The sequence below is a fragment of the Notolepis coatsorum genome, assembly GCF_963971535.1.
Source record: "Notolepis coatsorum genome assembly, chromosome: 3".
NCBI lineage: Eukaryota > Metazoa > Chordata > Actinopteri > Aulopiformes > Paralepididae > Notolepis > Notolepis coatsorum.
Window position 1 is genome coordinate 110,484,306 of NC_140167.1, and position 17,459 is coordinate 110,501,764.

General features: G+C 47.3%; 2 protein-coding genes across 2 annotated transcripts in view; one reads left to right on the forward strand and one right to left on the reverse strand.

Moving 5' to 3' along the window:
* edar (ectodysplasin A receptor) overlaps positions 1 to 14,296 on the reverse strand; it is a 222,303-nt gene extending 208,007 nt beyond the window's left edge. The window contains exon 1 of the mRNA XM_084311564.1: positions 14,043 to 14,296. The gene's annotated coding sequence lies outside the window, so the exon portion shown is untranslated. The remainder of the gene's footprint in view (positions 1 to 14,042) is intronic.
* LOC311226187 (E3 ubiquitin-protein ligase SH3RF3-like) overlaps positions 14,296 to 17,459 on the forward strand; it is a gene marked incomplete at its 3' end in the record, with an annotated part of 637,874 nt that continues 634,710 nt past the window's right edge. The window contains exon 1 of the mRNA XM_084311562.1: positions 14,296 to 14,783. Coding sequence (XP_084167688.1) covers positions 14,361 to 14,783 — 423 coding nt within the window. The 5' untranslated portion in view covers positions 14,296 to 14,360. The remainder of the gene's footprint in view (positions 14,784 to 17,459) is intronic.

Consider the following 17,459-nt stretch of genomic DNA (forward strand, 5'->3'; position numbering starts at 1 on the left):
AACACTTTCCGTGCCACTCACGAGATATCTCGTGTTTTTTATAGGTGGTTGAAAGCCACTCACGAGATTTCTCTGAATTAAAAAAAAAAAAAAATGTGCGATCTGAAATCATATTGCATCACGCGAGCCTACCCGAGTATACACAAGCTCCGCCGGAGATTATATGTGGAAAAAAGCGCCCCCTATCGTCTTTCAGATGACATAAGGGATTTTGGAATGGACTCAATGAAAATGGATGGGGGAAAAAATCCGGTACTCCACATTTTCCAGTCCACTGATCCAGCCGGGGTTATCAGAGTTCATTCTGGATCCTCTGAGCCCCGCGGATCATGGAGATCTACTGTATCGCGTTGGATCCATACACTTATCGATTTTTTCGAATGGTGATCAGGAATTGGAATATACCAGTTGGATACCATCTGATGTCAGGTAAGGACTCTATGTTATCAGTGTTAGGATAATCAGACTAATTTTGATGAAGTTATAGGCTGTTTTGTGAAATGGACTCTTTCGGTTTCACTGTAAAAGTCAGAGAGGAAATCAACGGGGCGATTATCCGTGCGCGGCCCGAATGTGCTTGCGTGCACGTATAATATTGATCATCTAGCGTTTATTTGAAAACGATTCATAAAAAGGCCGACGAATATCAACGTTGTGGAATATTCCAGTAAAGGACGATTTTCATAGAATGCTCCAGAATGGGCTGTTTTTTATCTGAAAACGGGTGCTTTTCTAAATGCTCTGAAACGGAAATGACGCGATAAAAAAACAATCTGCCTTGACAGCACTGACTGGAAAATAGTCTTTGATAATGCGGCAGATTAGACACATAGCCATAATTTAAAACATATATTAGGCGATATTAACGTTAACATTGGCGCCGATGGTGGCATTCAGCGGGTAAAAAGGAAAACCCGGCGTGGCGCTCAAAGTGTTAACATGTTTCCCACATGTGGGCCCTCTTGAGGACGATTCGCGACACGCCACTTTGCCGACCTCTAGCGGCTGTGCATTTCTTTTAATACAATATATAGATATAATTAAAGCCCTATTTGTTGCCTGTCAATTGCCCTTTCAGGTGACAAAATCCGTTCAGCGGTTCTCGAGTTACATGCCGATATGTGAGGTGTGCGCCAAAGTACACACTCTAGCTCTGTCAATCATTTGGCGATCTCAAAGATTTTTGGACAGGGTTGTAGCCAATGAGTGTGGCTTTCCAATGATACCCCACATGGGGATCTAATACGGTCTATTGATCGATTTATGATAAAGAAAAGCGGGACCTTACAGCTTAACAGGTGAACTGGTCGACAGCCTCGTGAATACAAGTGGGCCAATTATGGGAGCTGTTTGTCAATAATTAGCAAGTCCTCCCTTCCCTCCCTATCTTCTCTCTACCTCCTTCTCTCTCCTATATCTACCTCCTTCTCTTTATACCCCCCTCTTCCTCTACCTGCCACTCTCCTCTACCTCCTTCTCTCTCTACACCCCCCCTCTTCTTTACCTCCCTCCTCTCTACATCCCCAACTCTATACAGTATACCTCCCTCTCTCCTCTCTCTACCTCTCTCTCTACTATCTCTACCTCCCTCTCTTCTCTCTCTACCTCTCTATCTCTTCTCTATCTACATCTCTCTTTATCTTCTCTTTCTACATCCCTCTCTACCTCCCTCTCTATCTACCTCTCTCTCTATCTTATCTCTCTTCTCTATCTACCTCCCTCTCTCTTCTCTCTCTCCCTCCTCTCTACATCCCCAACTCTACTATCTCTACCTCACTCTCTCCTCTCTCTACCTCCTCTCTTCTCTCTCTCTCTCTCTCTCGCTCTCTCTCTCTCTCTCTCTCTCTCTCTCTCTCTCTCTCTCTCTCTCTCTCTCTCTCTCTCTCTCTCTCTATTCACTATATTATCTCTCTACCTCCCTCTATCTTCTCTCTCTACCTCCCCCCTCTATCTTCTCTCTCTACCTACATCTCTCTTCTCTATATAGTACAGCACCCTCTACTAATCATCGTGGGTGGTAAAGTTCAATCTCACCCCTTATCCAGACAGGCGTCAATTCAGTCACACACACACACACACACACACACACACACACACACACACACACACACACACACACACACACACACACACACACACACACACACACACACACACACACACACACACACACACACACACACACACACACACACACACACACACACACACACACACACACACACACACACACACACACACACACACACACACACACACACACACACACACACACACACACACACACACATTCTCCCTAATCACCCCCTAGCCCCCAGGCAGCTGCATTGCATTGGGCTGTGTATACCCCCCTATCCCTACCTCTGACTCACCCATACCCCCCCTCTCTCTCTCTCTCTCTCTCTCTCTCTCTCTCTCTCTCTCTCTCTGGGCCGCCTGAACGTGAGAACAGAGCAGGTCTGGACAGGTGCACAGTCGCCTGCAGTCACAGCTGAGAGACACCTGACCACACACACACACACATGTAGGCACGCACACAACATATTGTAGACCCACACACACGTTTCTCGATTTTCTTGGTTTTGTTTCAACACATTGTCGCAATGTCTTATTTTAAGTGCCTGGGGTGGAAATTAAGCTTGTCTCAAGTTCCTCTTTCAAGGTGTTTGCTTCACTAAAATCATACATGTTCTTTACAGTTGACTGCTAGGGTTGAGTGTACTTCAATTGGCTGCTAGGAGTGAGTGTACTTCAATTGACGGCTAGGGTTGAGTGTACTTCAATTGACTGCTAGGGTTAAGTGTACTTCAATTGACTGCTAGGGTTGATTGTACTTCAATTGACGGCTAGAGTTGAGTGTACTTCAATTGACGGCTAGGGTTGAGTGAACTTCAATTGACTGCTAGCGTTAATTGTACTTCAATTGACTGCTAAGTTTGAGTACTTCAATAGCAACCTCTGAGGAGGAAATAGGCTATAGGCTATCAGTGGTCCCCCCCCCCCCCAAATGGGTAATTTAAATTGTTTATTTCCTCACTAGAAGTTTAATGAATGCTGTTGATGAAAGGATGTTGTACGAATGACTCTTCTGGTAATTATCTTTCACTCTCATAACTAGTATATCCACACCCATAATTGTGGAATATGGAATTCTCAAATAAATCATATCTAACAACTGAAATGGAGGTACATTAGTATCTATTTGGGGGTCCATGGCATGAAAGGTTTGAGAACCACTAGCCATTATAATGATGTTTTCAGTTTGTAGGCCACTGCGGAATATATCCACACTAGTCTACACGGTAACCCTCTCTATGGTCGGTGGCACAAGCAAGCAACCCTCTGGGATATCGAGTCATCTGCTGAGACGTTCAATAGTATCCAGCTGCAGACCTTCAGACCAGCGCTTACAAGCCCCGCACATACAAGCCCCGCACATAGCAACCCCTCGCTTCCATTGGCTGATTTTGGTGACGTGATTTTGGGTCACGTTGCACGTTGCACTGCGGGATTGATTGATTGATTGATTGAAAACTTTATGGTGACGTGATTTTGGGTCACGTTGCACTGCGGGATTGATTGATTGATTGATTGAAAACTTTATTAACAGATTGCCGTATGATTTGGGTCACGTTGCACTGCGGGATTGATTGATTGATTGATTCATTGATTGATTGATTGATTGATTGAAAACTTTATTAACAGATTGATTGATTGATTGAAAACTTTATTAACAGATTGCCGAATGGGTACACGTGACCACAGGCCCTGATTGATTGATTGAAAACTTTATTAACAGATTGTAGAATGGGTACACGTGACCTGACCGATTGATTGATTGATTGATTGATTGATTGAAAACTTTATTAACAGATTGCAGAATGGGTACAGTGACCGATTGATTGATTGATTGATTGATTGATTTATTGATTGATTGATTGAAAACTTTATTAACAGATTGCAGAATGCAGTACAGCTCAATACACACAATTGTTAAGGGGATGCAGACCATGCAGTACTGTTACATTTGTGACATACAGTAAATATATACAAGGGGGAGGGAACTGTACATTTATGATGAATTGAAAATGGGGGACCCTGATGTAAACAAGACGGAAGTCTTTCTCTGGTCTGCATCCCCTTAACAATTGTGTGTATTGAGCTGTACTGCAGATATATTTCAATTGCCTTACTTATTTACATAAGTATTATAGGCCTACAGCAGTATTGTACAGACAGTCTGTGTGAAGTCTGTGTGGTTATCCAGCTGCACAAAGGCAGAGCAAGAGGCTCTACAGAGGGTGGTGATGATAAAGCCATGATAAAGACCTTCAATCAGCTGAAGGGGAATCCCTCCAAGCTGCTGTCAGCGCTACACACCTTCGGCCGCTCTGGTATCAGCCATGCATCAAAACGTGCACACGCACTCAGGCGAGTCGCTAACCGTGCTGGGCCAAGTATAGCGGCTCAACCCACCTCTGTTGCCCGTCGTAAAATGAAGCTCGGGGGTCGACGACGGCTCGCTGCGGGGAGGCCGAAGAAAAGTGTGGTGAGCACAGACCATCGCTATAGTTTCCCAACAGGAGTAAAGTCTGGAACGCACCACAGCCTGTCACAAGCAGTAGAGATGTGTCGTAGCAATCCGAAGTGACATTGACCACCAATATAGCATGTACATAAAGACCCAGTGCCTCATCCGTAGCTAATATTGCACTACCACAGGACCTAGCATGTCCTACCATGCTCTGTAAATAACTTATGTACATATACCGATATGCCCTACTCTGTTTACTTGTTTTATTGCACAATGTCGTTCTATTGGATTCTATTATATGTTATTACTATTGTATTATGCACATCTTTGCGGGCACGACCACCCGCATTTCATTTTTTTTTTTTTTTTTGATATTTTTTGCACAAATCTCTCCAATATTCAAAACATCTCTTTCCACATCACCATATGCAACTTCCAAGATTTGCCTTTTTCTTTTTTGTAAGAACATACAAAACATGTAAAGGACTCATACAAATACATTAACAACTGACATGGAAAATAAAAAAGACTTACGAAAAAAAGAAAAATACTATACATTGTGCGTATACATCCCTGATATATATACTTTGCATGTAGACCGATCTACCTGCGAGCAGGTATGTGCTGCATCCTCTATCGGGATGCCACCCTTCTCCATATTGCATGTGAGAGAAAGCGTCCCAGACACATGTAGGTGTGCATGATAGCATGCATGCATGTGTGTCTCCAACATATGTATGTGGGTACGTGTATCACGTAAGCATGTGTACATGCCTCACATGTGTGTGTGTGTGCATCTTCCAGGTATGCGACTGTACTCCTATCTCTTGTGTGTGTCTCGTATCCATGTGTGCCTCCGCCCCCTATGTGAGTGTATATCTCAGGTGTGCATATATATGTGCGTCTCAGCTACGTATGTGTGTGTCTCCTATGTACATGTCCCCCATATGTGTCAGTGAGAGCCTATACCTCAACTATGTGTATATGTAGGTGTGTGTATGCCTATTTCCTATAAGTGAGTATGTGCATGTATGTGTGCCCCTGACATGTATAACTTAGCCTTGTGCATATGAGTGTGTGTAAACCTATTATGTACACATACGAATATGTGTATCCTAGATACTTGTATGCGGCTAAACATGCGCATATGAGAGTGTGATAGAGACAGTGACCATTCCATAGATATACCATCCGGACATAAAATCCATGTACATACATATATAACACATTATAAAGTACAAGTACCATCAGATCAGATCCCCTTTTTCATATTCATCCTTGATATCATTGTAACCCCACCTTAATCATTTGTCCCCAGACCGTTCAGTCAGGTGTAGAAAACTGTCCCATAAACGTGTATGCAAATAAACAACTTGTGACAAATAAAACTCTTGACTTGACCACCAGCCTCTCTATCTAAATGTTATATTGTTAACGTTAGGTTATGACTATAACCAAGTTCTGTTAGTTAGGGGCGATGCTTGGCATCGCTACTGCACTATCTCGCGTACGTGCACGCGTACTGAATAAACCACAAATGTACCTCTAATACCAGTATTAGTCTGACCACACCCCTCATCAGCTTACCTTCATAAGCAGGTGTGTGGTCACCTGCTCTCCTCCTTCCCAAGCTTTCACCACAAGGTGAGGACAAGGGCTGCAGCGGCCGTCCGATGCCAAGCATCGCCCCTAACTAACAGAACTTGGTTATAGTCATAACCTAACGTTCTGTATCGTTAGTGGCTTAGCTTGGCATCGCTACTGCACAAGGGAGGCCAAGCGGAGCCACTTGGCTGACAAATACACCCCGCTGACAGCCCCCCAAAACCATCAGAACAGGGAGGGCCGAGCCCCCCCGACCCCCCCTAATGGAGGGTAGCCCCCCTATTAGGGACGTCACGGGAGGGCGACGGACCCGACCGTGCGAAGAGGCACTCAAGCAACTCAACGCACAGGGTGAGCAGACCGTGGCTCGACCCCACGACTACACACACGCACAACCCGCATGCCACCCGGGAACGAACGGAGGAACAACCTCGTTACTGCCCCCAGAATCACGGGGTCAAGGGCAAACCCAACCCCGTGGCAAGGCCGTAGCAGCGGAGCACGAAGGAAGACCCAGACCCACCAAAAGGACTGGACTCCCTAGAATGGGGGCCCGGAGAAGTCCATGATGCCAGCATCAAGACCCCACCAGGTGGGCACGTAGTGCCCCGCCCCCCACATCGCCAGCGTATTCGGACAAAGGCCCCTCAGTTACTGCACCTGGTATTCCCAGGCGGAACCAACCAGGCCAGAACCTGCCCAGCTTCCGAGATCGGACGAGATCGGGCGTGTTCAGGTCGGTATGGCCGTAAGCCGAGCGGGCCCCGTCCCCCCAATAGCACACCGCCTGGCACACTGACCCTGCAGAATAGGCAGTCAGCATGGCCGTAAGCACACAAAAAGGTTAACCAACGGAAGCAGGCAGCGCACCGGGGAAAAACCAGGCAACAGGCTGTTAACCCTAGCCTGGAGACTGCGGACGAGACAGGCGCCAGAGGGGACAGCTGAACACAGCCGCCCCGGCGGAAGGAGCGTAAGCTGGCGGTGTTGCATGACCAAGCCTCCATTTAACAACCCCCACCCAGAGGGGTCGAGGCAGAGAAGGCTGACACGATTGGCAGACGTCATGAACGTGCAGGGGCACCCTCAAACGGTGAACCCGGGAGTTGACACTGCTCCAACACACCAGGGAATCAACCACCTCGGTGTTACCCAATGCGGTGGTTGTTCCTATAACCCCTCAAGAAAAAACTCCAAAACACACCTGCGGGTATACACCGGCTATACCGCAGTACAAGTGTTTCAGTTTCCAAAAAGGGTTAACCCAGGCCTACGGGTCGCAAACATCACTTCGGACCGGGCCTGGCGGTACGGGAAGCACAGGGTCACCAGAGGAGGTCAAAAAACCACCCCCACAGGCCCCTCTTCGCCATGCGTGAGAGAGGAGCAAAAAATAATGGAGAACCAGCCCCTAAGCACACCGTACCTGGTATTCCCCGGCGGTCTCCCAACCAAGTACTAACCAGGACCAACCTGTGTAGCGGCCGAGATCCGACGAGATCGAGCGCGTACAGAATGGCATGGCTGTAAGCCATGACGACAGTGCTGAGTAAAAACATACCCAACCAGGGTCTCCATAGCGCTTAACCCTGTGACACCCAGACCGACCTGGCATTTTTCCCCCTGAAAAAAGCCCAAGTCCCTCAGGGTACCAGAACAGCAGATCTGCATCCCCGGCGGACAACGGGTTCAACTGATCTGGACCAGCGTGACCAGAACCAGTCCCGTGCCCTAACCACGCCGACATGCCTACTCCAGGAGAAGGGCAGATATGCGTGTTGATCTTAACATGAAAAGAAGGCGCCACCCAGACGTTCGGACGAACCGCGCCTGGTGGCCCACCCCAAGGGCGTGAGACCCCACTACATATGTTCAGATCCATCCCGTCATCATCCCCCAGACATGAACGAGAATCCGTCGACAACCCACCCAGGTCATGGGATGTGGTCGCCGGAAGAGGAAAAACCCCCATCTCAGTTGCTTTATAAAAACGCTGTTTTAACCACAAGCAACCAAGGCGTGCCAGTCAATCGCCTGTTTACAGCGAGCTAGCACTATACGTGCGTCGGGACACACCCCCATCAATGAACAGGCTATTTAGACCTGTCATTGAATCCCCAAGGCGCCCAGGGGAACGACAAGAGGGGTGTGACACTCCCTAACTCCAACACTTCTGGAATAGAAAGAAGGAAGCATCAACAGTATGTATCCCAGTCTACACAGCCGGGGTAAAAAATGTCCACATTTTTACATCCCACCACCCTCCCATAGGAAAGAGACGGGGATCCCCAGAGAGACTTCCCACGCGAGCTGTACAGATTGAAAAGAATATATTGCACCTTGAGCCATGTAAAAAACTGGTTTTAGGGCCTCCGGGGAAGAGGCACCGAACCCATACACACTCAATAAACGAATTGAATCGAATATACATACAATAGAAAAGGACCCTTCTAGAGGGTCCACTCACTTTGACAATCTGAGGAGGAAGGCTCTGTACTCTGATGGAGGCTTCCCCACATGGAAGAAGGAGTCCGAACTCACAGAAGGCCTGAGTAGGCGCTTGGTGAGGAGGAGCCCTGACCACCCCCCCTGAAAACAGATCCATCACATGGACCTGAACAGCACACGGAAGTCCTACCAACAGAGACGCGCACGGTGACGTACTCTATGGCGGGGGAATTCCTGCGGTGCACACGCCCAATATACCAGGCCGTGGGACCAGGAACTCCCTCCCCCCCCCCCCCCCCCCCCGTAACGTGCCGAACCGCCACGTGACGGGAACCTTGAAGGACAGGGGGTGTACCCCTGACCGACAGAACAATGGGGAGAGGAAAGGTTACCAGTTCACCCCTTTACGACCCCACACCCATGATACGACGTAACGACAAAAAGAGAATATGACACAGTCATAGTCAGCTCTATGAAGCGTTTCACAGCTCCACACAGCGCACGAGCTAACCTGCTATCTGATTTTTACTAAGGAAAAACACAGAATAGAGAGGGCTCTAAGAACCCCGGTCCAACATACACATGTGCTTCTGTGGCCAGTACAACCCAGTTGTAGGTCACATGACACACACAACCCATCATCACCTACAAAAAATGGCAAAAACACTCAACAGAGGAACGCCGTTTTTTTCACAATGAGAGAATACATCATTCTTGATTAGTATCGACCACAGGCCTTGCTAAGCACACATGACAGCAACCAAACCAATTTCCCTTTAGGAAATAAGTTTCTCCAGCAGATTTAGCACAACCTCAGCAATCAAGCTGAGAGTTACATCGTATCCCTACCACACAAAAGACACAATTAATGCACAACATGTCTGATAGGAGGTGATAAAGTCCCCAGGGAACCGGGGGGGGAAACACAATCCTCCTATTTTACCCTCAATACGGCCAGTTAAAACAGGAAAACCTGTTAATGTGTGAACTCACTGTTCATTGTCATTACAGTCTGAGAAAGAACATTCTTTTACTCACTCGTCACCAAGCATAGCTTCATAGGTTAGTTGCCTTAGTAGTGAGTACACGGTACACATAAACACCATGATGTTTCTCACACAACAACCAGATCAATACATCACGATCTGCACGGAGAAGCTAACTGCCAGTGACAAAAACAGCTCACACACAACCCGCAACGTATCCCAAATGTATTGCAACAACACACGTTTTGGGAAAAAACACCGTTATTCACAATACATTTAGCAAGGTAAAACCAGAAGACGTGTTATGAGGTCTGGCCAACCCCGTACCTACCCGGAACGCAGATCAGCGAAGTGCAGTCACAAGACACCGTAGAACACAGCCGTCCTGTGTTGTTCGATCCGGGCAGCGTCGCCGCTCCACCAGTCGCTACAGTCCTCTTTGTTGACGCAATCCCCGTCTAGGCTCAGGCAGGGTCGACGAACATCCCCTGTCAAGGATGACGTTGTGGTCAAGAGTGTAAAACATGTTAAAATCAAAGCACGTTCAACAGAATAGCATCAAGCTAACGGCTGCTCCAACCGTTCGGGTGCTATTGCTTCCGCTCGCGAGACGCTGATCTAACGACGCACGCGATCAGGAGCGAGCTCCCGGCGGCGCGCGAGAAGCCAAGCTACCCCGCGCCAGGCCACCGACCGGCTAACCGTAAGCTATGAACATGTAAACAATGACATAACACTCACCCAGACAGGCCGCCGTTCTGAACCCTCCTCACTTTTTAAGAGAAAAGAGAAAACAAGACGTCAACACCGCTTCACAACGGTGACATTACCACGTCCGGCGGAATCAGCACAGTACCAACTGGCCTGTATAGCTGACTTTGAACATGAATCTGCCGCTATCGCACATTACATGCACATATCCCCTCGTGAAGGAATACTCTCATTTGGATATGAAAGATGGGGTCTTAACACGGTGACAGAGAGAATCCACTCGTCCAGAACACACAGGGATCACCAGTGTCAATGGTCGCGGCCCACTAGTTAAAACTATAATGGTCGCCAGACCAAGGCCTTCTGTCGCCTAGACGGCTAAACAAAGGACCCTAGCCTGGGGCCGGTTTCCATAAACTTTGTCAAGTAGCCCCCATAGCACTAACAGACAAGTGGAGCCCGCCAGCAAACACTACTCACCCAACCTGGAACGCACCGCTCCTCACAACAGCGGCATGTCCGACAGTTCAGCTGTGGCCTGACAGGTTTCACCCCAACAAACACAGCAAGGAACTGCAGTTGAGAAGCATGCAGCGGCGTGCTCCCAATACGAAAACCGGTGGAGGGTTTGTAGAATGATCATCATCTTCTAGACACTCCAGTACGAAGACAATATCGCCGTATTTTCTCGAAAATAGTGAGAGAGAAAATAAAGATATGATGTCAACGTATCCTTGTTTCCCAAGCTGTTCCTAATCCAATTTCTTCCATCATGGTGTCAAGTGTGGGGATCTACCGAGGCACCTCTTCCTTGTGGTGAAAGCGAGAAGGAGGAGAGCAGGTGACCACACACCTGCTTATGAAGGTAAGCTGATGAGGGGTGTGGTCAGACTAATACTGGTATTAGAGGTACATTTGTGGTTTATTCAGTACGCGTGCACGTACGCGAGATAGTGCAGTAGCGATGCCAAGCTAAGCCACTAACGATACAGAACTGTCTAGTTAGGCATTAACTGTGTTAATCTAAATGTTATATTGTTAACTGTCTAGTTAAGGCATTAACTGGGTTAATTAATCTAAATGTTATATTGTTAACTGTCTAGTTAAGGCATTAACTGGGTTAAGTGGGGAGTGCGTCAAATGTACAGTGTAAAATGTGTGTGTGTCCCCTTCCCAACCCCCCCCCCCCCCCCCCCCACCTCCAATGTACAGCCCTCACCCAACCCACCCAACCCCACCCCACCCAACCAACCTCCTCCAATGTACAGTTTCTATGCCAAATGTATATACACTCCTTTTCTGGACACTTTTGTATCACAAACAGTACTGTATTTGCAAATCTGATATGTCATAAATGTATAGATGTAGCAGTACTGTGGAACGCCCTACCCAAAGCTGTAAAAGAATGTGGATCACTACCCACTTTCAAAACCTCTCTCAAGAGACACCTACGGGAGACTGCAATTCAACACTGGCCCCTGTAAATATCCTAACCCAACCACCGCCAATGTACAGTCATTTACCTAGTATGGTTTTGTCAATAGTCCAATGTACAATTTTGTTTGTTTGTACAGAGTCTCCCCCCCCCTCAATGTACAGTTTTGCTTGTTTATACAGTGTGCCCCCCCCCCCCCCCCCAACCACCTCCAATGTAAATTACCCAGTATGGTTGTCAATATCCCAGTGTACCCAACCCCCCCCCACCCAACCTCCTCCAATGTACAGTTTCTACGTCAAATGTATATACTCCCTTTTCTTGACTCCTTCTGTATCACAAACAGTACTGTATTTGCAAATCTGGTATGTCATAAATGTATAGATGTAGCAGTACTGACTATCTGTATGTCATGTATGTCATATATGTCCTGATGAATTGAAAATGGGGGACCCTGGTGTAAACAAGACGAAAGTCTTTCTCTGGTCTGCATCCCCTTAACAATTGTGTGTATTGAGCTGTACTGTATTGTACCCATTCTGCAATCTGTTAATAAAGTTTTCAATCAATCAATCAATCAATACTGTCTATCTGTATGTCATGTATGTCATATATGTTATGGTGAATTGAAAATGGGGGACCCTGATGTAAACAAGTCGAAAGTCTTTCTCTGGTCTGCATCCCCTTAACAATTGTATGTATTGAGCTGTACTGTACTGTACCCATTCTACAATCTGTTAATAAACTTTTCAATCAATCAATCAATCAATCGTCATGGTACAGTTTCAGTAAGTGGGGAGTGTAAACAAGTTGAACGCGTCACGTGAAATAACGTTACGTGAATAAACATATAACGTTACAATGTACAGTTTCTGACAGCTGGCTGTGTTGTGAAATGTGCATAACGTTATGAATAAACCGCGAAGTCACGCGAAATAACGTTATAAACGCGAATCTGGTAGTATATTTATTTGTATCTTCTTGAGATGATAACATTACATCCGCATTTTACCGCATGGCGAGCTAAACCAATCAGAGAGGGGCTTCGCTCAACCAATCAAAGAGGGGGCTGCAGAAATGGAGCCCAACCAATCAGAGAGGCGTCTGCAGAACCTCAGCCATTGGGTGGGACCCAAATCACGTCACCAAAATCAGCCAATGGAAGCGAGGGGTTGCTATGTGCGGTGCTTGTATGTGCGGGGCTTGTAAGCGCTGGTCTGAAGGTCTGCAGCTGGAAGCATCTCGAGACGTTGGCCAAGCGATTGTTTATTCCAAACAAAACCGCCCCTGGAGCCCTGGCAGAATCTGGCCAGCAGTCGGCGCCAGAAACCGCTTTTTTTCAGTCCCCTCGTTTATCAAATAGAGGGGGGGGGGGGGTTGGGGTAGAATTTCTAAGGCTTGTATAATTGGTCAGACAATTCGGCGATAACCTGGATTGATGCCTCCAGATCGGCGGTATGATGGATTGATAGCACCAGTCGGGCTTTTGATGGATGGCTCCTTGATTCAGCTGTCTTCCAGCATCATCAGCAAAGACGACGAGTCAGGGACAAGAGAAACCAGCTGGAGATGACTGTTAATTAATGGTTACTCCAAACCCCACATATAGGCCACTCACAATTTAGGTATAGGGTTACTCAGAGTCAATGCTACAATTTAGGAATGAATTACAGTGCCATGCGACGTGTGAATTGTGCGCCGCGAGAGTTGGTTATTGCCACTCAAAGCTCAGCAGCACCTGTAATCATTCATTATGTTTGCCCTGATTTGGAGCAGGTGTTCCCTTCATAACAGACAGTGATGATTACTGAACAAACAATGTCCATCACCAGCCTCTCCCGCCACAACCCGATGTAATCCACCGTACCTGCATCACCGCGTGCATCCTCATCAGCCGAGCTGTAGCCCATTTGTCTGACTTTACCTTTATTTTTTCCCAACTCTCACAATCAGAGAGGAGGCTTCAACTCACCATCCCTCTCTCTTTCTCTCACCATCCCTCTCTCTTTCTCCCTCTCTCTTTCTCTCCCCATCTCTCTCTCTCTCTCCCCATCTCTCTATCTCTCTCTGTCTCTCTCTCTCTGTCTCTCTCTCTCTCTCTCTCTCTCTCTCTCTCTCTCACCACCTCTCTCTCAATGACAACCGTGGGAAGGTGTCTGGAAAAACGGCTAGGATACTAAATGGCAGGCTGTAGAAAAAGCCCCATAGCTGTTGTGTTTCGGTGCATTCTCTCTCTCTCTCTACCTCGTCCCCCGCTCCACTGCTTATAGTGTGTGTGCGTGCGCGTGTGATCGGTGCGCGGATGATGAGAGCGTGACCTCACCGCATTCTGCACAGCTGCAAGAGAGGAGGAGGAAGGAAGGAAGGAAGGATAGGAGGCAGCAGCGACACAACAGAATAGAAGAACCCAATAGAACCCAAACCCAGTAGAAGTAGAACCCAGTAGAACCCACACAGGGAGCACGGTCTGCGTGGCGCGCTGCGCTGCTGGGGCTCCGGGGTTGACGGAGTCCGTTCGCTGCGCAGCATCATCGACTCCCCCTCCGCTCCTCCGCTCCCAGGATGTTCTCGCTCTCTTGACACATTTCTACCCGCGGGACACGAAGGAGCAGCGTTCCTTCCCACCGAACACTGAGCCCAGATGATCACGCTCTCCTCCGCCGACATGTTGGACGAGTCGTCGTCGCTGCTGGATCTGCTGGAGTGCTCGGTGTGCCTGGAGCGCCTCGACACCACGGCCAGGGTGCTGCCCTGCCAGCACACGTTCTGCCGCCGCTGCCTGGAGAACATCGTCAGCTCCAGGAACGAGCTCCGCTGCCCCGAGTGTCGCATCCTGGTGGACTGCGGGGTGGACGACCTCCCGGCCAACATACTGCTGGTCCGGCTGCTGGACGGCATCAGACTACAGCGGCCACTGCGGGGGAACAACGGAGGCAGGCAGTCCTCCTCCTCGGCCGGGCCCGGGGGCTCGCTGCACGGCTACGCCGCAGGGATCTGCGCCTCTCCTCCCCCGGGCAGCGGGATCAGAGAACTACCCGTAGCCACCAGGAGCTCTCCCGTTAAGGTTAGTCCCCTTCTTCACTGTCTCTTTCTCCGTTTGGGGGGGGGGGGGGGGGGGGGGGGGGGCGTGTGCCATAACCTACAGTGCTATAGAGCCGCCTGAGTGCGAATGATGTCCTATCCTCACTTAGTTAGATGTTAGCCTAGATTGATTTGATACCTGGGACTGGGAGGCAGCCTGGCTGGGACAATTCAAGAACTTGGTGGTGGTGAGACAATCAAGGGAGAGAGAGCTAGGGGTGTTTGTGCCACCACCCCTTTGCAGTTAAAGACGCATTGGGGGGGGGGGGGGGGGGGAGTCACCTGTGTCTGTTATCTGTTGTTGCTATAGCCAGTCAGTGGTGCAGTCGTAATATGGGAAATGCCCAAACGCCACGTGCACGCGCATACATGTTCCCTTGGTTGCGCGCACAGAACAGATGATTATTATGCATAAATGTTTTAAATGTAATTGTAGTTACAATTTCTTTAATTGAATTAACTTAAACTAGAAAAGTAAATACAAACTAAATTAACAATGTAACTCAGAGTTAGTTTACAGAAGGACAGTTTCCTTCAGCGACTCCCCGCCGGGAGCCGGGCGGCTGCTCCGAGGACTCAGTGGGTCTCATTCTCGAACGTAGTTACGACAAAATATTTCGGCCTATTTAAGACATATTAGGGCTGGGAGTGGGAGTCCTCAAATTTTCCTGAGATCTTATTTGAGAGCAGATCCAAGAGCGCTCTTAAATATGCTCTCAGCCCACGATCAAATCTCATGATTGATTGACTAATTTAAAACTTTATTACAACTTGACAGACTGTGTTCTCATAGTGATTCCTTCATGTTAACGCTACAGGCCTCCTTGGAATTAATTACTTGATCACAATTAAAATAAATATGACAATATTTGTACGATAAGAAATTACGCATTTGATGTCGGAAAAATAAATAATATGGATTCATCTGATCACAGGGCAGCTGGATTAACCATATCTGAACCAGCTATTTTGGACAAATGTATAATTACTTTAATTACTCAGATATTCAAACACAATTATGCAATTATTGTGAAATGATTGAAAATAATAATAATTGAATGCCTTCTGTGGAATTTGCATTTCTTATTTGTTACACATCTGTTTTAATGATTAATTATATACATTTGAAAGAATGCAGGTCAACATGCAATGTATCCCATTGATTGGTATTGATTGAAAACTTTATTAACAGATTGCAGAATGGGTACAGTACAGTACAGCTCAATTACATAAGGGGATGCAGACCAGAGAAAGAATTTCGTCTTGTTTACATCAGGGTCCCCCATTTTCAATTCATCATATGACACACACGACACAGATAGACAGTACTGCTACATCTATACATTTATGACATACCAGATTTGCATACTGTTTGTGATACAAAAAGAGTCCAGAAAAGAGAGTACATTTGACGTAGAAACTGTTGGAGGAGGTTGGGAGGGTGGTAGACTTACACTGTACAAGCAAAACTGTACATTGGAATATTGACAAAACCATACTTGGTCATTTACTGTACATTGGAGGGGGTTGATATAGCTATAAACCTGCATTCCTTCGAATATATCAATTAAACTTATATTGAAATACACTATATAGCCTATACACCAACACTGAAATGACAGTGGATAAATAAATAAGAACTAAAGCTAATCGGTGGAAATAGACTGCATTAATATTCCATAACAAGTCTTGTGTGTGCCTACGAATGAACAGTAGCCTATAGGCTTATGGAATAATAAGCCATACTGCTTCATTCATTACGCCGGCCGGCCCGTAGGCTATATATATTATATGTCATTCATTCATTCATATACAGTACTGCGCGCGCGTGTGTGCGCGCGAGTGTGTGTGCGCGCGCTGCGGCAGGTGTGTACCGCGAGCTGTATATGATGCCAATACATTAATCTAATCTAGTTTTGATGGGCGCAAGCGTGATTATGAAACCTAGCCGCATTTCTCGGAGACGCTCTCTGATTGGCACTGACTGACGCTAGGTTTCGTAATCACGCGGCTCTCAAAGCACTTCCGCCATTCCATTTCACACAGCTGCGTCAAACAGTTGCTTTATAAGGACTGTCGGGGGCGTGGTTTGTATGCAAATGAGCTGAACGGGAACGCGCTTTGGAGTTTACGACAGAATGCCTGCCATTCTCCAAGCAGATATCAGATCATATAATTTCTGCGACCGTTTCAGCCACTTAAGACATATCTCCAGCACGTTCAGGACTCAGAGTGTACTTGTCATAGATTATGTCTCAGTGGTTCCAAGATAAGTCTTTCAGAATATATCTTTGAAAAATTTTCGGGAATGAGACCCATTGACGCTGGTGGAGAGGCGGTAGTGGAAGAGAGGAGTCTGTTGTTATGCTATCGGTATCCTATTGTTATGGAAAGACTAGGTGATAAGTGCTGGCCGGCGCGACGAGTCCAGTGACAATTGTGAACGCATTTTTGTGTGCGCGCGTGCACATTCGCGCGCACTTCTGCCTCAGTGACATACCTGAACGGCATTTAACCACGCTTGTGCACGACTGCATGGCTGGCTATAGCCGAGGTGCTGCGGTCGCTGCTCGTTGCTTAAGCTGTGGGAGGTTTCATAACATTGACATGACAACCAAGCTCAATGGGAGAATAATGGGAATACTAGGCTATGTTGTTT